Consider the following 24,928-nt stretch of genomic DNA (forward strand, 5'->3'; position numbering starts at 1 on the left):
CTGAGGATAAGGAGGGTGCTGTTGTAAGATCCATAGAGGTTAAAATGGTGGTTAGTGGTAAATTGGAAAATGAAACTAAGCCTTTCTACTGTAATTCCTTTATGGCTTGTTGCCACCTAATATTGATGTGTAATGTGCTCTAATTGCACTATTAAAGTATTATAAATTACATTCAAAGTTTTTCCTGGCTAGATCTTGTAATTATTAGATGTCCAAAATTGAGTAACTGAGATTATCCACGTGTGGAAGTAACCCACCTTATGAAGCAGTTGCACATATGAGAGTAAAATTTTTAAACACCTGAATCCCATGAAGGTTACTCTAGGGTGAGAGAGCATTGAAAAGTGATTGATGATAAGCAAAACTATAGTCTCATCAATGATGCTTCTGTTTCTGAAGGGAAAATTTGTTAAAAGATAGACAGCAACAATTTGGGTTGTGTTTTCCCACATAGTCCAAAAGAGAGACTTAAATAACTGGGAAACTTTGTGGTAAAGCTGATTTGTACAAGCAGCCATGTTTGTGTTATTATCAGACTTATCTGTTGCACTTTACCCTTATTTAAATATGAGTGAAAAGTTAAAAACTAGAAACGTCGATAGCAAATATGTGTTTTGTAATTAACCAGAGACAGACATGAAAATCCCTAAGCAAATCTTTGGCCTCAGTCGAGCATTCACTGGACTTAATCCAGTTGACTCAATAATAATCATTTATGAATAAATAAGCCAGCATTAGCGTGTAAAGGGAGAGGATCCATACAAAGTGGTGTGATTGTTTGTGACTTGCCAGAAGCACTCATTCTTAATCACTCATACCCTGTTCTTTCTGTCTCATTAGTGGCTAACAAATCTATGTTTATCAACTGTTTTACTGTAGATAATAGCAAAAAGAAGAAGAATTTGGAAGAAGCTGAATTACATTCAACTGAGAAAGTTCCATGTATTGAATTTGATGATGATGATTATGATACGGATTTTGTTCCACCTTCTCCAGAAGAAATTATTTCTGCTTCTTCTTCCTCTTCAAAATGCCTTAGGTAAACTAGCTAAATAATTAGCATTATTATTTGTTTCTGGGATACTTTAAATTGTTTAATTTAGTTTATAATATCATTTCTATATAAAAGTATTTTGTGCTTTGTACAATTATTTTTACATTCAAGTGAAAGCCTCAAAAAAAAACACTGTTTATATGTTTAATTGGTTGCATTCTAAAGATGAAGTTCCATTATGATTAATTACATGAAACATCAAACAATTTTATGTAGTTGATTTTTTTTTTTTTTTTTTTTTTTTTTTGAGACAATCTCGCTCTGTCACCCAGGCTGGAGTGAAGTGGTGTGATCTCAGCTCACTGCAGCCTCCACCTCCCGGGTTCAAGTGATTCTTGTGCCTCAGCCTCCCAAGTAGCTGGAACTACAGGTGCATGCCACCATGCCTGGCTAATTTTTTGTATTTTCAGTAGAGACAAGGTTTTGCCATGTTGCCCAGGCTGGTCTTGAACCCCTGAACTCAGGCAATCCACCCGCCTTGGCCTCCCAAAGTGCTAGGATTACAGGCATAAGCCACCTTGCCTGGCCTTATATAGTTGATTTTGACATAAGGAATATATTTCTAAAAATATTATATTTCCAAACCTGACCTGAAATGACACAAAGCTAAGCCATTATATGGGAAGTGAATTAGGACATTAGTACTTTTTAAAAAAATCCTACAGGATAGAATTGGCCATTGTATTTGTTATTCACTCGATTTTAGCAAATTGGTGACATGATTATTGTTAATTGGTAGTATTACGAGAAAAATAGATACTCCACACGACTCATCAACAGCTTAAATTGCTAAGTGTCAGTGTTACTTTGTCCTCATCCCAGTCTCACTCTCAGACCAGTTGAGTGGTAGAGTATAATATATACTAAACTGAGGAAAAGTTTATATAGAGTCTCAATTCTAAACCAGCATTCTCATTTACCAGGTGAAACAGCTGAGGCCCAGGGAGGAGCAAGGAATTGCCCAGGATGATACAATGAATGACAGATGGACTCAGATCCACTGTAGTGCTTTCCCTGGTGTCATACTGATTCCTTGTTGAATGCCTGGCTTTTTTCTTTACTTATTAAAAATGTGTATTACACAAATAATATAATCATTTTAACAAGGATTCTAAATAAGAAGGAAGGAACACTGCTGGGTGCGGTGGCATGGTAGTAGCCTGTAGTCCCAGCTACTCAGGAGGCTGAGGCAGGAGGATCCCTTAAGCCCAGCAGTTCAAGGCTGTAGCATGCTGTGATTACGCCTGTGAGTAACCATTGCACTCCAGCCTGGGCAACATAACGAGACCCTCATCTCTAAAAAATTAAAAAGAGAGAGAAAGAAGGAATACTAGTAGTCCCACAATTCTGACTGTTTTCTTTATCCATCTTCAGTTTTGAGCCTTTTCTACATGTGTGTTTGATTTCTGCATTGTTGTAATCAACATGTAATTATAATTTTATATTCTCCTTTATTTCTCTTAGCATTATTTCTAAATCATTTTCCACTTGCTACATATTTAATTCCTTTTAATGACTACCTAATTTATCAAATTGTCATACCATAAATAAATTTCCTAGAGTCTTAGCAATTAAAAAAGCTTATTTTACAGAGTATTTCCAAGGTAGACTCTCTTTGTATATTTCCCATTGTAACTTAGTATACATATGTGTATATATTATAAAACTGAAATAGAATTTTCACAGTATTTTTTGTGCAATGCACAGCTTAAATTCTATGCTACATTTTATTTCAGTTTTAAAAAATACTGGTTGTAACCTCTGAATTTCAGAAGTCAAGTGGTCAGACAGTGTATAACAGAGAAGAGAGACCTGTTTTTCAAACTCCTCTTTTCCAAAACCTCTGTAGCTGGCCCTCAAGATTCTCCATCTTCTGGCCACAATTTACCTTTTTCAGCTTTATCTCCGCTTATGCCCTTGCGATAAACCAATGGTCTTAATGAGTCAAACCAACAATCTAGAAAGCATATCATTTTCTTTAATTATGTTATTGTTTAAAAAACAATATTAAAAAGTCACACTGTTTTGATTTAGTTAGAAAGTTGCATTCCAAAATTCTTCTTTAGGAAAATAAGGTTGATTCCCAGATGTCAAGCAAATAGAATTGTCCTTTTTAAAATCTTTCTTTCATAGTCTGACAGACACTTTCCCCATACTTGTCATTCAGTTTGCTTAAATCTTATCTCCTTGGCAAAGCCTTCTCAAGTTCCAAAAAATGTTACCTTTCTTTGGATTTCCACAGTATCCTCTCTTTAACACTCATTCAGTACTAATTTATCTTGTTATTTGTAAAGTATTTTTTCTATCTAATCAGACTGACCAGGTTTATATGTTAATATGTTTTTGTATAATCTGTGTGGTGAGGTAATTATATATGCAGACACACAAAAACACATATACATATATTTGCATAATAAGAGAAGTCCAAAAAAAGTGCTTTGAAATCTCAGAAAAAAGAGACATTAATAATCACTTGCTGGAGAAGTAATGCTTGGGCTGGGGCTAGAAGAACAGGTGTGATTTGGGTACAAAGAGATTGGAATGGCAGGTTTTCCAAACTGAGAGGATCAGTGGCAAAATCCCCAAAATAGGCAATGCAGGGCTTATATGAAGAATGTAAGTGGTACAGTATGATTGAACCCTTGTGTTACTGAAAGGACGTAATTGGAGATAAAGTTGAAAAGGGCTCTTGGGGCCAGAGGAGGGACAACTTTGAGGACCAGCTAAAGAAGTTTTATAATTGAGGAAATTTAAAAAGCTACTTCTCTTTTCTGTTATATATTGTCTGATCAGTTGTAGAAAAATATTAAGGGTTTCAAAATTATACATTTATTGAGTCTAGCCTGTAGTATGATTGGCTTAACATTTTTTTTATTTGCAGTATGTTAAAGGACCTTGACACCTCTGACAGAAAAGAGGATGTTCTTAGCACATCAAAAGATCTTTTGTCAAAACCTGAGAAAATGAGTATGCAGGAGCCGAATCCAGAAACCAGCACAGACTATGACGGTACAAACAATATTTTAGACATACCATGTATTTCAACTACTTACTTTTGAAAACAACGTAACCCAAAGATTGTGTTTTGAACCTGTGGCTGTATGTTATAAAATGGCAGATTTGTTGTCTCTTTTCTTCTAATGTCATAACCTTGTTCACTGGTTAGCCAGCATTTGCCTGAACAACTCATGAACTCATGCTCTCACAAGGGCGTTCATTCCCTATTTTGAAAATGCTACTTGTTAGAAATCATCTCTCATACTGAGCCAAGATCTGCAACTTTAATTCTAGGAGGTTTTTAAATTTTTATTTACAAATGAGAACTTCCACAAAATCATGTGTTTCAGAAACACGGACCACAGAGCGTAATCTCATCATAATAGAGTTTTTTTCCCCCCCTTGACTAAATATTTATTATTAGGTCTTTTAACCCTCCTTGCTAGAAATTCCTTTCTTGACCTTTTATCCTCCTATTCTCCCTTGTATATACTCTGAGTCTGGGTCTGGGTCTTGATGTTCATTTAAAGCTAAATACTTGTTTGCTTGTTTGTTTTGTTTCTAATTCATTTTTTATTTTTTATTAAATATCTAGTGTAAATGATCAGATAGCAGTGCAAGACTTTGATAAACGACACTCCCCCTTCCCACCCTTGGTGTCTGCTGCTCAGAGGCACCTTCAGTCTGAAAATATACATCCTCTTATAGACATTTTTCTGGCATTATTTCTTTTTACTTTCTTTTTCTCTTTTTCACTCTTCCTGGAACTTCTATGATTTGCATGTTAGACTTCCATTAATTATCTTTTCTATTTTTCATCTCTTGATTTTCTACTTTTTAGGATATTTCCTTGATTTTATCTTTAACTCTTCTATGGAATTTTAAAATTTCTATCAAGGCAATTTCCAAGAGCTCTTCTTTGTTCTCTGAATATCTCTGTCGCGCATTCGAGTCTGAGGGCTGCTGGGCTTTTTTAGCGATGTCTGCATGCATGTGCAGGTCATGTGTGTAGTGTTCTCTGTGTGTTGTTTTTGTTTCCTCCAGTTTTTTTGTTGTTTATTTTGGACTCAATTTATTTTAGAGATATTCATGAAATAACTGATGTGCTGGGCACTCTTATAAAGTGCCTTACAATATTAACTAATTCAGTCATCACAATAAACTACCTCAAACTTTAAGGTAGTTCCTTTTTTTTTGAGACGGAGTCTCACTCTGTCACCCAGGCTGGAGTGCAGTGGCGCGACCTCGGCTCACTGCAACCTCCGCCTTCCAGGATCAAGCGATTCTCCTGCCTCAGCCTCCTGATTAGCTGGGATTACAGGTGTGTACCACCACATCTGGCTAATTTTTTGTATTTCTAATAGAGACAGGGTTTCACCATTTTAGCCAGGATGGTTTTGATCTCCTGACCTTGTGATCCACCCACCTCGGCTTCCCAAAGTGCTGGGATTACAGGTGTGAGCCACCGCGCCTGGCCCACTTTAAGGTAGTTTCTGTTATCCCCATTTAACAGATAATGAAACTAAGATACAGGAGCGTTAAATAGTTACACACCGTCATAGAATTAGCTGCAGAGCTAGGATCTGAACACAGCAGTCTTGAGGCTTTTGAATTTTCACTGATAACCACTGCATTATACTGTCTCTGTATCATTTTCACTAATAAAATGGTTAGCTAGAACAGGGGCTAAGTTTCACTAATAAAATGGTTAGCTAGAACAGGGGCAAGGACAGAGTTCTACAGCACGTCAATAGAGGCTTCCCTCTTGGCTTACAACAGTCCATTCATCACCACTTCTTGTTCAGCTAGTTACATATCTGTCTTCAGACCATGTTTCTGTTCTTTATCCATGGAGACACAAAAGACTTGACTATGTGACTCCAAAAAGTTCGAGGTGTGAGGCAGCAAGAAGGAATGGGTGGAACATTGACTCTAGAGTGCTACAGACCTGTGATAGAAACCTGTCTCCTCCTACTCTTGGCTATCTGACTATGGCAAATCGTTAAACTTCTCTGGACTTCAGTTTTTTCTTCTATAAAATGAGGAGAATGATATCTACCTTGCTGGGTAGTTGTCAGGATTCAAGGTAAAGTGCCTAGTACACTGCAGGCCTTTCATAAATGGTAGCTATTGTTATCTGCCAGTCTAATAGTCCTTTTAAAGAAGGAAATACGTTAAGATGGATGGTTTGTTTTTATGAACTTTTGCTAACTCTATTATTGTTTCCTCCCCCTTAGAGCTCACAAAGCAGCTGTTTGATAACAGTCTCTAGAATTTTGCTTTGAATTTATATCAAATCACCAGCCTGTAGTTTTTGGCAATCACTTTCAAATTTTTTGAAAATTAGAACAATGTTTGTCTGTCCTCACTTTCCATCAGTTCTCTTATTCACTAGATGCCTCACACACGTGTCAGTGACAGGAGCTCTGAGATCCTGTTTGCAGGTTTCCTTTGTACTCTGAGGTATAATCTGTCTAGACAAGGAGTCTTGGACTGGTTTCTGATAGCTAGGTACCCCCTTTTATCTCCCTCTGAGCCTGTCTTGGCTTTCAGTTCCATCAGACCATTGGGTATTCTCTTTCCAATCTGATGCTTGTTTTCCTTGCAGAGAAAACAGAAGATGGGAATTCAGCAATTCCATTTTACATCTCATACCTCACATTCTCTCAGTCACCAGAAGTCCAGATTTCCCAGGCCATTCTTGTGCAGATGCCCTTCCTCACCCTGCCATCTTCACTCCGTGTTCTGTCCTCACTTCCTGTCCTTCCTGGCTTGTAAACCATTTAACTGGCTGCTGTGTCAGCAGTGTCCCTGTAGCCTCATCCTCTTCTCTGATCATTTTCTTCCCCTTCTTTCTCTAATTGTTTTCTGAGGATATGTACTGTTTCCCCTGCAGCCCACCTAAACTGTTTTTTACTCTCACAGACTTCAGGCCTGAGAGGTGGCAAAGGCGTCTATTGTCCTTGCTTCCTACTGCCATTTTTTTTCTTTTCTTCATCTTTTTTTTTTCTCGCTCTGTCACTCAGGCTAAAGTGCACTGGCGCAATCTCTGCTCACTGCAACCTCTGCCTCCCAGGTTCAAGTGATTCTCCTGCCTCAGCCTCCTGAGTAGCTGGGACTACAGGCATGCACCACCATGCCCAGCTTTTTTATATTTTTATTAGAGACAGGGTTTCGCCACATTGACCAGGCTGGTGTCGAACTCCTGACCTCAGGTGATCCTCCAGCCTCAGCCTTCCAAAGTGCTAGGATTACAGGTGTGAGCCACCATGCCCAGGCGCAGTTGAGGTTTTAGATGAAGAAAAGGGCCGGCACGGTGGCTCACGCCTGTAATCCCAGCACTTTGGGAGACCGAGGCGAGTGGATCATTTGAGGTTTAGGAGTTCGAGACCAGCCTGCCCAACGTGGCAAAACCCCATCTCTAATAAAAATACAAAAAAGTCGGGCGTGGTAGCGTGTGCTTGTAGTCCCAGGCACTCAGGAGGCTGAGGCAGGAGAATCGCTTGAACCGGGGAAACGGAGGTTGCAGTAAGCCGACATTGCACCACTGCACTCCAGCCTGGAAGACAGAGTGAGAATCTGTCTCAAAAAATAAAATGAAATAAAACCTCAACTGCTTTGAAATTCTATTTATTAGTTATGGCTTAATTTTTAAAATGGGAGTGGGCTGGCAGGATTCAGTTGTTCAAACATCATATCAGGAGTTGCTCTCTCTCTCACTTGCCTTCTCTCTCCTCTCTTCTGTCTCATCTCTCCGGGTCAAACCTCCATTTCTTTCTACCTGCTTTCTACTTTTCCTTTGTATCAATCTTATTTGAAATCTGTCTTTCTTTATAAGGTGACAGAAATGGCCACCAGAATCATATTAAGCTTGGAAAAAGGGAGGTACTTTTTCCCAGTCAGTCCTAAGTATTTCCAGAGTTAATTTTCACTGAGCTGCCTTGTGTCAGATGCCTACTGAGGGAGTGGGAAGGGTAGGTCTAATAGGAAATCTTGGTGCTATACTATTACCATTAAAGGGAAGCCTGGAGTCCAGGCAGATCAAAACAACAGGTAGGGCTCTTGCCTGTCCAACGCTTAACAATACACTTTGTGTTGGCGCAGTGAGCTTTGCACATGACGTTAGTTGAAAATAAAATCATAGTTAACTGATAAACCTTTGTTCCAGCCAATGACCTTGCTTACCCCAAGAAATATTATTTATTAAATATTATGAAATTAAATGAAAAGTTATGAGCTCTTATGATAAAGCATAGAGACAACCCAATTTCAAGTTAATTCACAGGAAGATAATAGGACAATATATGGTTGTTTATGATCTTGTTTTTACACTGCTTCACATTTTACATATGTGACTTTCAAAATCTTAAGACTTGGCTGGGCACAGTGGCTCACACCTGTAATCCCAGCACTTTAGGAGGCCAAGGTGGGAGGATCACTTGAGCCCAGGAGTGTGAGACCAGCCTGGGCAACATGGCAAGACCCTGTCTCTACAAAAAATAATTAATTAAAAAGAAAAAGATGTGTTGTGTTGCTGGGCACAGTGGCATAGGCCTGTAGTCTCACCTACTTGGGAGGCTGAGGCAGGAGGAGCTCTTCAGCCCAAGAGTTTGAGGGTTCAGTGAGCAGTGATTGCACCACTGCAGTTTAGCCTGGGCAACAGAGCCAGACCCCCTTTCTTTCTTTTTTTTTTTTTTGAGACAAAGTCTCACTCTTGTCCCCCAGGCTGGAGTGCAATGGCACAATCTCGGCTCACTGCATCCTCCACCTACCAGGTTCAAGCGATTCTCCTGCCTCAGCCTCCCGAGTAGCTGGGATTACAGACACGCACCACCATGCCCGGCTAATTTTTATATTATTAGTAAAGATGGGGTTTCACCACATTGGCCAGGCTGGTCTCGAACTCCCGACCTCAGGTGATCCACCCTCCTCGGCCTCCCAAAGTGTTGGGATTACAGGCGTGAGCCACCGCGCCCAGCCCCACTTTAAAAAAAGAAAAGAAAGAAATCAAGATCTTAAGACTTTTTTTTTTTTTTTTTTTTTTTTAGTGACAGGGTCTCACTGTGTTGCCCAGGCTGGTCTTGAACTCCTGGACTTAAGCAGTCCTCCTGCCTTGGCCTCCCCAAAGGGCTAGGATTACAGTCATGAGCCACCACGCCTAGCCAAAACTTTTTTTTTTTTTTCAAAGAAAAATATTAACAACATAATTATTTTATAGCTGGACAGATAAGTTTACAGCAGCAGCTTATTCACGTGATGGAGCACATCTGTAAATTAATTGATACTATTCCTGATGATAAACTGAAACTTTTGGATTGTGGGAACGAACTGCTTCAGCAGCGGAACATAAGGTATCTTGATTTTCCCCCTTCTGGAATATGTCTGATTATATTCCTACCACTCTAAGTGAAAAATGGACAGGGCAAAATGTTCAGGCTTTCTGGCCTGGAAATGGCATAAGGATGATCATCATGCCACTATGTTTTAAATTTGTTTACTTTTCAAACCACTCCTTTAACATTCGTATTCATGTTTTTAAGATTGGGAAAAAAACGAATATATTTTGCTACAATTTCTATTTGGTATGAAAACTACAGATTTGCTTTTGTGGCCTACCAGAGTAAACTACTTATATTTAATACGTTGTTCTCTTTTCTCTCTTCAGAAGGAAACTTCTAACGGAAGTAGATTTTAATAAAAGTGATGCCAGTCTTCTTGGCTCAATGTGGAGATGCAGGCCTGATTCACTTGATGGCCCTATGGAGGGTGATTCCTGCCCTACAGGGAATTCTATGAAGGAGTTGAATTTTTCACACCTTCCCTCAAATGCTGTTTCCCCTGGGGACTGTTTACTGACTACCACCCTAGGAAAGACAGGATTCTCTGCCACCAGGAAGAATCTTTTTGAAAGGCCTTTATTCAATACCCATTTACAGAAGTCCTTTGTAAGTAGCAACTGGGCTGAAACACCGAGACTAGGAAAAAAAAATGAAAGCTCTTATTTCCCAGGAAATGTTCTCACAAGCACTGCTGTGAAAGATCAGAATAAACATACTGCTTCAATAAATGACTTAGAAAGAGAAACCCAACCTTCCTATGATATTGATAATTTTGACATAGATGACTTTGATGATGATGATGACTGGGAAAACATAATGCATAATTTAGCAGCCAGCAAATCTTCCACAGCTGCCTATCAACCCATCAAGGAAGGTCGGCCAATTAAATCAGTATCAGAAAGACTTTCTTCAGCCAAGACAAACTGTCTTCCAGTGGCATCTACTGCTCAAAATATAAACTTCTCAGAGTCAATTCAGAATTACACTGGTAAGTTTAAAATAAATTGAATGCTTATATGAAAACAAAACTGTCCCAAAATAGGAATTATATAAGAAAAACCATAGCAGATCATCATTGCCTGAAAACCACATTGTTGCTATGCAAATTTCTACTGATGATATGAATTACAAATCACAATTTCAAAAGCAAGTTGCTCTTTTGTCTCTATAGCAGCTGTAGTTTTATAAAATGTGTAATTATAACCTATTGTAGTAAGGCTCTAAAGTCATTACAAATGTGATGTGCCTTTGAATTAACATTTTTTGGTTCCTAAAACAATAAACTCATGAGGGCCAAGTTTTTAATGATTTTGGGATGGGCAAAAGCAAAAATGAATTCTCATGCTAAAAATGTAATTTAGAATTCTGTACTGATGAGAATCGATTAATACAAACTAGAGAGGCATGTTTTATGTGTTAAAATGTTAAAATATAGAGTAGTCTAAAAAGGATATGAAGTCAGGAGTGTCTTAAATCAGTCAAACTACTTCTTTGGGCCTAAGGACTCACTGCATGCCATGTGCTATGCTGGGCGCTGATCATTTAAAGATGAATAACAAATACTAAGTAGTTCCTGCCCTCCTGGAGCTTACAGCTTAGTGAGAGAGAAGTTTTGAGAGGAATGAAATTAGCCACTGTTAAGGCTCCAGAGAAAAGCCAAAAATAATTTTAAAACCTTACATCAACCCTATAAAGTTATCAAAAGTATTTTTTAGCTGAAATAAGTTTATAAATTACAGCCCTCCCTATTTTTGCCATCGATGACTTAATACCACGGAGGTTGTTCTTACAGTTACGCTGCTGACCTTTAAAACAACGATTAATGGATTTATTTTTGTATCATGTTAGAATGTGTCATACTTGATGTTTGCAATTATCTTGAGACAGTTGAGTGTTGGGGTTAGCGTAACTGCCAGAGCTCCGTGAGTACCTCTTGTTCTCTGTGCTGAACCGGAGTTGCGACAGCCAGGCTGCAGAGCAGTGGCACGTGTGAGAGATGTTATGAAAGAAGAGCCTGAGGAAGCTCAGATGACTCCAAGGTTTCAGACACTGATGACTGGGAAAACTGTGACACCAGTAACACAAACAGGGGAGTCAGGAGGCAGAGTCAGATTTGGAGAAAAGCTGAGAAGGGCTAGTTTAAGTCTAGAGGTTAAAGTGCTGGTAAGTCATTCAGGTACCAATGTCTTGCAGACAACGGGAGCTGTGTGCAGGACTGGAACTTAAGATGGTGTCAGTTGGGTCTTAAGAGAGGTGTACGCATTTGCTGCACACAGGTCATGTTTAAGATCATAGGACTAGGAAAGCTCCAAAAAAGAATGTCTACAGAGCCCAGTCCCAAATATCTGAAAGACTCCCTCCCCTATTTATGGAGCAGATGGAGGAAGTAGAGCCAGGAAAGGGAATTTAAAGTGAGTAGAAAACCATGATTGTCTTGGTGGTCACGGTTGGAGGAGGGAGAAGAGGAAGGAATAAAAGTAGTGGTAGGTGCTGTAGAAAAAGTCAAGGAAATACTTGATTTGGGCCTTTGGCAAGTTTTTGGTGGCTTTGAGACTTGTAGGGAAGGAATGCCAGGAAGGAGTTTAAGAGCTGTGCTGCAGGGAGACGTGTGCCAGTGATTCTGCAGGGCAAGGGAAATGTTAAAGCTGTACTTTCACTGTATTCATGCACTGATTTTTCTTAATGTTGATTATTTTCCTAGACAAGTCAGCACAAAATTTAGCATCCAGAAATCTGAAACATGAGCGTTTCCAAAGTCTTAGTTTTCCTCATACAAAGGAAATGATGAAGATTTTTCATAAAAAATTTGGCCTGCATAATTTTAGAACTAATCAGCTAGAGGCGATCAATGCTGCACTGCTTGGTGAAGACTGTTTTATCCTGATGCCGACTGGTATGTATTTTTAGAAGTGAATTGGCAGGAATCCATTGGCAGATGTTAAATGAAAGCTCTTTAATAGAAATAAAAAGACCACCTACACAGTATTTCTATCATTTAGGGACCTCTTAAACCTCCCGTACCATAGTAAGAAAGTATATTACTTTTATCCTTTGTTCTGGTTGTTGACATCATGAAGTTTATAGCCCTGTAAGATTTTCAACTCGAAGCTCATTGTGTTGAACTGATCTAGAATTTTTCTTTGGGAATTTTTCGTTTTTCTAGTCTAAGCAATTTTGGAAATTAAATGGAAAAATCACTGTCAGAGACCATGACCATTTCTGGCAGTTTATTTGCAACAATCTGGTGTTGCCTAGTGGTTAAATCATGTATGCATATATGAGTAGTGGTCCATCAGCTATGGACCAAAGGCCTGGACTTAAAGAACAGCTCTGCTGCTCACAGCAGTGTGGCCATATGCAAGGCACTTTACTCCCTGGACCCATTTTCTCATGTGTGCAATGGTGATCGCAGTAAAGTACCTGGTTCACAGAGTGGCATGAGGATTAAATGAAAATCATTTAGCACAATATTGTGTTGGCCCCGCTTTAAAGAGTCTAGGACATTCATTGTGCTGTTAAAGCTTATGACAGCTGTTCAATGATTTATAGTCATTCACATGAGAATATTAAATAAACAGGGCAGAGCGCATGGAGAATTTGCAGTTTCAGTACCTACGTGTAGTCCTCCCTCTGTCTATCACTTGACTTGTGACCTTTAGCAAGTTAGCTAGTGCTGTCATTATTGTATAATGTTGACTGGGCATCTGAACTTTTTCATCCTGGTTTTTAGATTTAGATAGCCTTGGCTTAATAATCAGCATTTCAATTTTTATTGATTTATTAATCACTCTGTGCCTTCCTTTCAACCCTATTTTGGTGTTTCAGAACTCTAACCCTGGAAAAAACCTTGGCAATGATCTAATCCATTGATTTTTTTTTTCCAGGGCTTTCCATTGTCCTTTAGGGTTTCAAGAGGGCATTTTTAAGGTCCTTCCACCCCAATTTCAACCACTTGTGAGAGAGAGAGATATATAATATATAATTATATATAATAGACATATTATATACAATACAATATACATATTATATATAATTATAATATAGATATAGTGCATGTGTAAATATTCCAAAAAAGGTTTATTTTATTTTTATTTCTTATGATTTTTGAGATAGGGTCTCTTGATCTGTCACCCATGCTGGAATACAGTGGTGCTATCGCAGCTCACTGCAGCTTCAACTGGGTTCAAACAATCCCCCCCACCTTAGCCTCCCAAGAAGCTGGGACTACAGGCATGTGCCACCACACCTGGCTAATTTTTAAATTTTTTGTAGAGACGGGATCTCACCGTGTTGCCCAAGCTGATCTCAAATTCCCTGGGCTCAAGCAGTCCACCTGCCTCAGGCTCCCAAAGTGATGGGATTTATAAATAATAAAAGTAAATAAACATTATATAGAAAGTAATTATTTTAATCCTAGTGTCATTTTTAGAGTCTCTTCTACTACTAGAAATAAAAACTTTACTGTATTTCATTACATTTTAAGTTTCCTGCCCTAATTCTTGCCTTTGCTATTATATATGTCTATATAAGATGTCCTAGGCCGGGCGCAGTGGCTCGTGCCTATAATCCCAGCACTTTGGGAGGCTGAGGCGGGTGGATTACCTGAGGTCAGGAGTTCAAGACCAGCCTGGCCAACGTCTCTACTAAAAATACAAAAATTAGCAGGATGTGGTGGTGCATGCCTATAGTCCTAGCTACTGGGGAGGGTAAGGCATGACAGTTGCTTGAACCTGGGAGGTGGGGGTTGTAGTGAGCTAAGATGGCACCACTGCACTCCAGCCTGAGCAACAGAATGAGACTCCATCTAAAAAAAAAAAAAAAAAAAAACACTTTTTTTTTTAAAGATCATTTTTACACATTATTTAAATTGCCTAAATATAATAGTTTGAGTCACTTGAGTATGGCAAATTGTTGGCACCAGGGACAATATGCCTTGGTGTCCTATTAACGATATGATTTCTTTGTAACTTTTACATTCATGCTCTCAAGACAGAACGTGACAGATATTTTTTCATTGTTCTCTTTCAGGAGGTGGTAAGAGTTTGTGTTACCAACTCCCCGCCTGTGTTTCTCCTGGGGTCACTATTGTCATTTCTCCCTTGAGATCACTAATCGTGGATCAAGTCCAAAAGCTGACTTCCTTGGATGTAAGTTATAAAAATACTAATAAAAACATGCCTTAGAAACAATTAAATTTCAGTCCTCTGGATAACCTTTTTATTAAATAGTTCATGATTTGTAAAAAATAAAGCACAGCAGTTAAATTTGCAGTTGAACAGAAGTCTGAAAATTTGATACAGATAACCTGTAGTTCAATCTGATTTTATTCTACAAGAATGTGTCTTAGTAAGAACTTTTAACCAATGCTATTTTTTGCTGATGTAAAGTTTTTTAACTAATAGAAAATCATTTCTTTTTTCAGTACTGCCAGGTCAGCATAGTTCTCTTTCCCTTATATCTTAAATGCATACACACATGCATGCCTGCACGCATATGTCTTTTTTCCTCATGGCTGAGTTTAAGGAAGTAAATGAATGCATTCTACCTAACTCTTCACAATGTAGGTGGGGGTGGTGGCTCATGCCTGTAATCCCAGTGAGTTGGAAGGCTAAGGTGGGAGGATTGCTTGAGGCCAAGAATTCAAGATCAGCCTGGGCAACACAGCAAGACTTTCTCTACAGAAAAATAAAATAAGCTGGAGATGGTGGTGAAAACCTGTGGTCCCAGCTGCTTAGGAAGCTGAGGGAGGAGGGTCGCTTGAGCCCAGGAGTTTGAGGCTGCAGTGAGTCATGATCATGCCACTACAATCTAGCCTTGGTGAAAGCGAGACCCCGACTCAATCACATTGTGATTAAAAATAACTGTTTTAAGAGTTATGAGTCACCACCCCTTGATAAGACCACTAGTTTGGTTTTCTTCCAAAGAAAGTCTTAGTGCAGTGATGGTAGCCATTGTTCAACCATTTGTGATATTATGGCCCTTTCATTGTCATTAATCTTTAAAACCCTGAAATACATTTATCTAAAAAAAATGATGCCATACAGTAGGACTGGAATATCTTGTATACCAAATTCATATTTATCTTATTTACAAAGATGAAAAATAAAGCAAGAAAAGGAAATAAACAATGAGAAGACCATTTTGTGTTCTGCTTTTTTTTGTTTTGTTTTGTTTTAAGACAGTCTTATTCTGTTGCCCAGGCTGGAGTGCAGTGGTGCAACCTTGGCTCACTGCAACCTCTGCCTCCCAAGCTCCAGCAATTTTCCTGCCTTAGCCTCCTGAGTAGCTGGGATTACAGGCACCTGCCACCACGCCAGGCTAATTTTTGTATTTTCAGTAGAGATGGGGTTTCTCCGTGTTGGCCATGCTAGTCTCGAACTCCTGACCCCAAGTGATCCACCTGCCTCAGCCTCCCAAAGTGCTGAAATTACAGGTGTGAGCCACCACGCCCTGCCTGAGTTATGCTTAATAAGGGTTTTTTAAAATGTATGTACTTACATACTTGTTATATTCAGATATGTATTTCCTTTGATAGGTTTGAATATGTGACTAATAAAATATTTATAAAACCTAAGGACAAATGTAATTTTGTCAGGTTAATGTATAAAATTGAAATTGTTTACTACTTTTATACTTAGATTCCAGCTACATATCTGACAGGTGATAAGACTGACTCAGAAGCTACAAATATTTACCTCCAGTTATCAAAAAAAGACCCAATCATAAAACTTCTATATGTCACTCCAGAAAAGGTTTGTATTTACGTCATTATTTTAAAATATATTAAAGACCACTAGAATACATATATTTTTAAAATTTTAACAAAATTTTGTATATGTAGTGCAAAGAATTTTTGTATAACTTTAATCCAGAAACCCCAAATGGTAACATTTTACTATAATTGCTTTGTTATTCTCTCTCTGCATATATTTTCCTGACACATTTGATTGAAAATTGCAGACATGGTATCCTTTTAAGCCCTAAGTACTTCACTGTACATTTCCTAAAAACAAAGTATTCTCTTATATAAACTCAGTACAATGATCAAAATTAGGAGATGTACATTGATGCAGTACTATTACTTAATCTGTAAACCTTATTCCGGTTTCACTAGTTGTCCCAATAATGTCCTTTATAGCAAAAGAAAATCCCAGATCCTGCATGCATTCAGTTGTCCTTCTCTGTAATCTTGTAAACAGTTTCTCTCTCTTAATATCTTTCGTGATTTTGACATTTTTGAAGGCCAGTCGTTTTGAGAACTGTCCCTCAATTTGAGTTTATCTTGCTTACTCCTGCTTAGATTCCTGTTACTCCTTGAATATCACAGAAACAGTGATATGTTCTCATGCCCACTGTCAGGAGGCACTTGATGTCGATTCGTCCCATTACTGACAATGTTAGTTAACTGATCGCTTGGTTATGGTAGTGTCTGATAGACTTCTCCGCTGTAAAGTTACTCTTTTTTTTTGGCCTTTGTAATTAGTAGATACCCTGTTGTGGGATGCTTTGAGACTATGTAAATACCCTGCTAGTGATCAGAATTTTACCCACAAGTTTTAGCATCCATTGATGATTCTTCCCCAAATCAATTATTACTATGATAGATATAAAATTATTTTTTAAATGTAGTTGGTGTTTTGCCATAAGGAAGAGTTTTCCTGTTGGTTACACTTTTTTTTTCTTTTTTTTTTTTTTTTTTTGAGGTGGAGTCTCACTCTGTCACCCAGGTGGGAGTGCTCGGCTCACTGCAACCTGGGTTCAAGTGATTCTCCTGCCTCAGCCTCCCAAGTAGGTAGGACTACAGGTGTGTGCCACGATACCTGGCTAATTTTCGTATTTTTAGTAGAGATGGGGTTTTGCCATGTTGGCCAGGCTGGTCTGGAACTCCTGACCTTAAGTGATCCACCCGCCTCGGCCTCCCAAAGTGCTGGGATTACAAGTGTGAGCCACTGTGCCCAGCCCACATATTTATTGATAACAGCATGAACTCATGACTTCTTAATTTATTCAATGAGTTACATTCAATTATCAAATATTTTGATGTTCTAATTGTCCTAGATGTGACCAGTGAGACATCTCTATCAAGCTGGCTTCTCTGTCCTTTTGACATGTCCCTGTCAAGATGTGAGTGCTACATGTGCTCGTTGCTACTGAGATGTCATTGCTTTTAGGCCCTGTTATGAAGAGAGCTATAAAATATGTATTTTTTCCCCTAGCCAACACGCATCCATATAACCCAGATATGTAACCCTGTTGCCAGTGTAAATGTGTGGTGGCCCTCAGATGTCTTGAAGCAGACTAAAGTTTTAGAACTACTAACCTGCTAAATAAGCTGTTTGCTTAATGTTGGTGAACATTCTAAAATTTGATCTGCTATTTTCTATTACTTCTGCTATTCTCTTCATAGATTGAAATAAGAACCAATTTTCTATGGAGGTGTTTTTGTTTTTGTTTTTTCGAGACCGAGTTTCGCTGTTGTTACCAGGCTGGAGTGCAGTGGCGCGATCTCGGCTTACCGCAACCTCCACCTCCCGAGTTCAAGCGATTCTCCTGCCTCAGCCTTCCTGAGTAGCTGGGATTACAGGCATGCACCACCACGCCCGGCTAATTTTGTATTTTTAGTAGAGGCGGGGTTTCACCGTGTTGGTTAGGCTGGTCACAAACTCCCGACCTCAGATAATCCACCCACCTCGGCTTCCCAAAGTGCTGGGATTACAGGCGTGAGCCACCGCACCCGGCCTTACATGGAGGTTTTAATACAGCTTAAGTTGTGATGGAATTTGAAGACCACAGAATCATAAGGTGATGTGTTTCAGTGTTCTTAAATGTCTAATATATTTCTGGCCTAGATCTGTGCAAGTAACAGACTCGTTTCTACTCTGGAGAATCTCTATGAGAGGAAGCTCTTGGCACGTTTTGTTATTGATGAAGCACATTGTGTCAGTCAGGTAAATACTGTTTTTTATATCCAGAAATACCGATAAATACATACTACCAACAATATATGCATTTACTGAATAAAAACCCACATTGAGTGAACTAGTCTGCTATTTTACTGAAGAATAAGGTAGTTCTTAATACATTGAGCAGTGTTGGCTTTTTATAGAAGGAAGCTCCAAGTAGTCTGAAAAGCAGTATTTTTTTTTTCCAACTAGTGGGGACATGATTTTCGTCAAGATTACAAAAGGATGAATATGCTCCGCCAGAAGTTTCCTTCTGTTCCGGTGATGGCCCTTACGGCCACAGCTAATCCCAGGGTTCAGAAGGACATCCTCACGCAGCTGAAGATTCTCAGACCTCAGGTGTAAGTTGTCTCATGTCACATATTTGAGAGCCCTGGGGCAGTGACTGCCAGAGCTGCTACATGTTAAAATCACCTGTGGCACTTTAACGCCACCACCCCACCCCACCCCCATGCCCAAGTTGTAACCCGATGGCAGCTAAATCAGAACATTTGGGGCTGAGAGCCAGTATTTTTTTAAAAATCCCCAAGTGATTACAATGTGCAGCAGAGTTTGGGAACCAGAGTCCTTGGGCTTTTCTTCACTTACTGAAATTAAAACTCCATTTCAGTACCTACTTTGGAAGTAGGGATAAATTGCATGCCGTATCTATCATCCCTGGCATAGTCCCAGTAATAAATTAGTTTTTACTTATCTAATTTTGGATTCCATATATCCTAGAGTATACTTCTTGAAATGAAAGATGACCCTGCTTTGTCATTTCCCCCTAAGGTCCCAATTGAATCCAGGATGTTGAAAATAGTCCAGATACTATGTCCAATAGCTTTTTTACTTTGTTTTCTTCTCAACAACAAAATGCTTCTTGTTACCACCAAATCCATAATTCTTCAGTAACAAAACCTACTATAAAAGAAATCCCCACTTTTTTTTTTTTTTTTTTTTTTTTTTTTTTTTTTTTTTGAGACGGAGTCTTGCTCTGTCGCCCAGGCTGGAGTGCGGTGGCCTGATCTCGGCTCACTCCAAGTTCTGCCTCCCGGGGTTCACGCCGTTCTCCCGCCTTAGCCTCCCGAGTAGCTGGGACTATAGGCGCCTGCCACCACGCCCGGCTAGTTTTTTTTGTATTTTTAGTAGAGACGGGGTTTCACCATCTTAGCCAGGAGGGTCTCAATCTCCTGACCTTGTGATCCACCCACCTTCGCCTCCCAAAGTGCTGGGATTACAGGCGTGAGCCACCGTGCCCGGCCAATCCCCACATATTTATCTAGGCTGTACTGGATTATTTTATATTTCTACCTGAGTTTGTAGAGATATGGATTCTTTGGTAGGTTTATTCACTCAGCAAATGTTTATTTAACAACTGTTTTGTGCCGAGGTTAAAGTATTTTTTTCTTCTAATTTATTAGTGTGCGCTTTAGTTTGAGATGTAAACATTAATGTGGTATGCCTGAAGGAGTAATGACTGAATCGGATATTGAGGTGAATTTTTAAAGCACAGCTTTTGTTCATTTGAAAATAAAGACAAGCTGGTGCTATAAATATTATAAGCAGTAAGAACAGCAACAGTATATCTTAGAGGGTTATGAGAAGAACTGAAGGTTCCTTATGAAGGATATGAATGGGTCATGAGATTAAGATAGCTACAAAAGCTTTTGCAGGTTAAACTGGCAGCTTCTAAATTATCTGATCTAAATCAAGGAATTCAAGCATTTTGGGTTTCTTCCAGCCTTTAAGTTGTTTGGTTCCAGCCTAGAATTATTTTATTGCTAGTAGCACTGTTATATAGCACTAATGACCATAATCAAGTGCAAGGATTTTAGAGTCCTCAGAATTTTGTATGTGTGATCACAAAGTTTGGAATGGAATATTGTAATTTAATCTCACTTGCAGAGGAGTATTTGTATTAAATTTGGGGAAAAATATTTTGCTTCTATAGTTGATATGCATTATAATGCTATATTTAAGATGTCATATTAGGCCGGGTGCATTGGCTCATGCCTGTAATCCCAGCACTTCGGGAGGCCGAGGCAGGCGGATCACCTAAGGTCAGGAGTTCGAGACCAGCCTGGCCAATGTGGCGATACCCCATCTCTACTAAAAATACAAAAATTAGCCGGGCCTACTGGCATGCGCCTGTAATCGCTGCTACTCAGGAGTCTGAGGCAGGAGAATTGCTTGAACCCAGGAGGCAGAGGTTGCAGTGAGCCAAGATCACGCCACTGTACTCCAGCCTGGGCGACAGAGTAAGGCTCTGTCTCAAAAACAAACAACAAACAACAAAAAAAAGATGTCATATTATACTTTAGATTCTAATAAATAACCTATTTTCAAGAACTTTGCTTCTCTAAGTACTACTCTATAATTTTTTTTTTTTTTTTTTTTTTTTTGAGACAGGTCTTCCCATGTTGCCATGTTACCCAGGCTGGTCTCGAACTCCTGGCTTAAACAGTCCTCCTGTCTCAGCCTTCCTAAGTGCTGGGATTTTTCTGTCCGCTTATGCCAGATGCAATCTACTGTTCTTTTAGATCAGTTACATCAATGGCAAATGCCTATAGTTAAATGATAAAAAAATTTCTTTTCCTTTTGAATGACTTTTTGTAAGTATAGGATTTGTGATTTATGTTTGAGTAAACAGTGTACATATTTATTTATTTAGAGGCAGGCACCTTGAATCTGTTTTCTTAGTACTGTGGGGAAGACATCTGCCTGGGAAAGCAAGGTTGTGGATTTCCATTCTCCAGCACTTGGTACATAATTGGTACTCAGTAATAATCAATAAATGAAAAACGTGGAGGAATTTGGGTAAATGTAAAAATTTAGGCATGTCTGTTGACTCCTTCATATGTATGGCACTTCTCTGCATTTGGAAGTAGGAAATTTTAAGGAACATTTTCTGGGACTCTGTTTCCTGATCTTTTCTGCCAGTAGGCCCTGGTTTGGATTAAATTTGCTCAATTGCTGCTATGTCGTGGCCCTGGCGAAGTCAGGTATTCCTAAGGTTGAAGCCACAGCCCCTGTGCTGCTCTCCTCCTGCCAGTCTGTAATAATATTCTTCCTCTTTGGGAAATACAAGGCACATAAAAAAGGCTTTATTCCATTTCCTTAGAGCCTTAAAATGTGAACTGGAAGAGAGCAAAGAGACAGGCATATAGAGTTAACTATAATAGAATAATAATAATAGCTAACACTTACATATCCAGCCTACTCAATGTGCCAGGCACTGTTGTCATTTTATGTGTATTAACCTCCTTGTCCACACAAAAGCAAGGTAGGTACTCCTATTTTCCTCATTCTACAGGTGAGGAAATTGAGGCACAAAGAGATTACATAACTTCATTTGCCTAGCACGGGTTGGAGTGAGAACTTAAAACCCCAGATAGCTGGTTTCAGAATCCTTTAAATACTAGGTCAGATTGCAGAAAGAAGAAAGCGGTGATTTGAGTTGTAAATTACAGCTGCGGGAACTGAAGAAGACAAGATAAGCTAGAACCCCCAGTAACAGCTGTTACAAGGAGGGGTCAGATCAAGTTTCGTAAAGGCACTGGGCATTGTAGGAGGAGTAGTTTATTTAAAAGCGTAGGCTGGGCATGGTGGCTCACGCTTGTAATCTCAGCACTTTGGGAGGCCAAGGTGGGCGGATCACCTGAGGTCAGGAGTTCAAGACCAAACTGACCAACAAGGAGAAACCCCATCTCTACTAAAAATACAAAACTAGCTGGGCCTGGTGGTGCATACCTGTAATCCCAGCTACTGGGGAGGCTGAGGCAGGAGAATCACTTGAACCCGGGAGGCGGAGGTTGCAGTGAGCCGAGATTGCACCACTGCATCCCAGCCTGGGCAACAAGAGCGAGACTCTGTCTCAAAAAAAAAAAAAAAAGATAAAAGCGTAAACAGCCGAGCGCAGTGGCTCACAGCTGTAATCCCAGCACTTTGGGAGGCCAAGGGAGACGGATCACCTGAGGTCCGGAGTTGAAGACCAGCCTGGCCAACATGTTGAAACCCCATCTCTACTAAAAATATAAAAATTAACCAGGTGTGGTGGTGGACGCCTATAATACCAGCTACTTGAAAGGCTGAGGCAGGAAAATTGGTTGTACCTGGGAGGCAGAGGTTGCAGTGATCCAAGATCATATCACTGCACTCCAGCCTGGGTGATAGAGCAAGACTCCATCTGAACAACAAACAAACAACAACAACAAAAGGCTTAAACAGCTGTATTGAGATAAAATTTACATACCATAAAATTCACCTAAAGTTGACACTTCAATGGCCTTTTTTTTTTTTTTTTCAGTTTATAAGGTTGTGCAGCCATCACCATTATCTAATTTTAGAACATTTTTGTCTCTGTTGAAAGGGAGAGTATACCCATTAGCAGTCAATTCCTACTTTCTCACTTCCCTCATTCCTAGGCAACCCCTCATCTACTTTCTGTCTCCGTCGATTTGCGCATTCTGGACATTTCATATAAATGGAATCACATAACATGTGGCCTTTTGTGACTGACTTCTTTCACTGAGCATGTTTTTAATGTTTCTCCATGTTGTAGCCTGTTTCAGTATTTCATTCCTTTCTATTTTCAATTAATATTCCATTTTATGGATCCTACTTTCTGTTTTATTTACCCATTCATCATTTGATGATGTTCAAGCTGTTTCAATTTTTTGGTTTTTTTGAATAATGCTGCTGTGAACATTTGTGTAGAAGTTGTTCTGTGGTCATCAGTTTTATTTCTCTTGGGTTGCTGGGTCTGTGGTAACTGTATGATTAACCTTTTCAAGGACTGCTAAACTAGTTTTCAAAGTTCCTCCATCTTTTTTTTTTTTTTTTTTTTTTTTTTGAGATGGAGTCTCACTCTGTCACCAAGGCTGGAGTGCAGTGGGCGCAATCTCGGCTCACTGCAACCTCCATTTCCTGGGTTCAAGCAATTCTCCTGCCTCAGCCTCCTGAGTAGCTGGGACTATTTTTGTATTTTTGTATTTTTGTAATTTTGTATTTTTAGTAGAGATGGGGTTTCACCATGTTGGCCAGGCTGTTCTCCAACTCCTTACCTCAGGTGATCCACCCATCTTGACCTCCCAAAGTGCTGGGATTATAGGTATGAGCCACTGCACCCGACCACCTCCATCATTTTATATTACCTTCAGCAGTTTATGGGGGTTGCAGATTTTCCACATGCTCATCAACGCTTGTTACTGTCTTTTTTTATTACAGCTATATGAAGTGGTAGGTGAATGGCATTTTAGCAGGCAAAGAGTGAAAATTCAGCACTGAAGTTTCTGTTATAAAAGTACAGGTCAGGCCAGGCTCGGTGGCTCACGCCTGTAATCCCAGCACTTTGGGTGGCTGAAGCGGGTGGGTCACCTGAGGTCAGGAGTTGGAGACCAGCCTGGCCAACATGGTGAAACCCCATCTCTACTAAAAATACAAAAATTAGCCAGGTGTGGTGGCATGCGCCTATAGTCGCAGCTACTCAGGAGGCTGAGACAGGAGAATTGCTTGAAACCGGGAGGCGGAGGTTGCAGTGAGCCGAGGTCACGCTACTACACTCCAGCCAAAAAAAAAAAAAAAAAAAAAAAGTATAGGTCAGGCCCAAGGAATGGTGAATAATCCATTGGATAAGTGGAGAAACATAGAGAAGGGATGACCCTGACAAGGTGGCTTGAGGCCAGATCATGGAGGGTCTTGCATATAACGATGGTAAAATGTTTGGACTTTATTCTTTTGGCACTTTAACCTGGGAAGTGGCTTGATCTGAACTGTGTGGATGAGTGATAACCCTGGCAAGAGAATAGAGGAGAGGATGAGTGGGAGAACAGAAAGTTAGAGGTAGAGCAGCCCTTCAGGAACCTATTGCAGTCATTGAGGAGAGATGATGCTGGTGGTACAGCAGAAGGGGAAGGAAGAAACAGAGTCAAGAGAGAGGGCAGGAATGGCAACTAAATGGAATGAGAAAAGTGGACACAGTTGAAGTTTATACTAGTTCCTGGGGCAGGTGCCTAGTACCATTGACCATAAATGGAAATGGAGGAAGGAAGATGAGTAATAAATTTGATTTTAGATGCACGATGCCTGGGATGTTTAAGGGATGAGTGGATGACCAAGATAGCCATCTTCATACCTTCTTTGATTACATGACCTCCTGAAAAAATCCTGGAAAACTATGTACCTCCTGCATATATAATATATATGTATTATATATGTGTGTTTTTATTTTATATATATAAAATATATATGTGTTATATATGTGTTTTTATTATATATATATATGTATATATATATGTTTTAGACCGAGTTTCGCTCTTGTTGCCCAGGCTGGAATGCAATGACACGATCTCTGCAACCTCCACCTCTCGAGTTCAAGTGATTCTCCCGCCTCAGCCTCCCGAGTAGCTGGGACTACAGGCACTTGCCACCATGCCTGGCTAATTTTTCTGTTTTTAGTAGAGATGGGGTTTCACCATGTTGGCCAGGCTGGTCTCAAACTCTTAACCTCAGGTGATCCACCCGCCCCAGCCTCCCAAAGTGCTGGGATTACTTGAGCCACCACGCCTGGCCATAAGCATACATTTTGATTGAGA

At 39.6% G+C, this 24,928-nt stretch overlaps 1 protein-coding gene and 1 non-coding gene across 4 annotated transcripts in view; one reads left to right on the plus strand and one right to left on the minus strand.

Annotated features, from left to right (window-relative positions):
• The window catches only part of BLM (BLM RecQ like helicase), a 101,416-nt gene that overhangs the window by 34,492 nt on the left and 41,996 nt on the right, over window positions 1–24,928 (plus strand). For all 3 annotated transcript variants that reach the window (XM_054451353.2, XM_054451354.2, XM_054451355.2), the window contains 9 exons: window positions 880–1,039; window positions 3,936–4,063; window positions 9,270–9,402; window positions 9,717–10,378; window positions 12,092–12,283; window positions 14,419–14,537; window positions 16,029–16,142; window positions 18,240–18,338; window positions 18,546–18,694. In XM_054451353.2, the coding sequence (XP_054307328.1) occupies window positions 880–1,039; window positions 3,936–4,063; window positions 9,270–9,402; window positions 9,717–10,378; window positions 12,092–12,283; window positions 14,419–14,537; window positions 16,029–16,142; window positions 18,240–18,338; window positions 18,546–18,694 (1,756 nt within the window). The remainder of the gene's footprint in view (window positions 1–879; window positions 1,040–3,935; window positions 4,064–9,269; window positions 9,403–9,716; window positions 10,379–12,091; window positions 12,284–14,418; window positions 14,538–16,028; window positions 16,143–18,239; window positions 18,339–18,545; window positions 18,695–24,928) is intronic.
• On the minus strand, window positions 4,368–4,437 carry LOC129014779 (small nucleolar RNA SNORD18). Its single transcript, XR_008494314.1, has one exon. It is a non-coding gene; the product is annotated as a small nucleolar RNA SNORD18 (small nucleolar RNA).

This window comes from Pongo pygmaeus, chromosome 16, assembly GCF_028885625.2.
Source record: "Pongo pygmaeus isolate AG05252 chromosome 16, NHGRI_mPonPyg2-v2.0_pri, whole genome shotgun sequence".
NCBI lineage: Eukaryota > Metazoa > Chordata > Mammalia > Primates > Hominidae > Pongo > Pongo pygmaeus.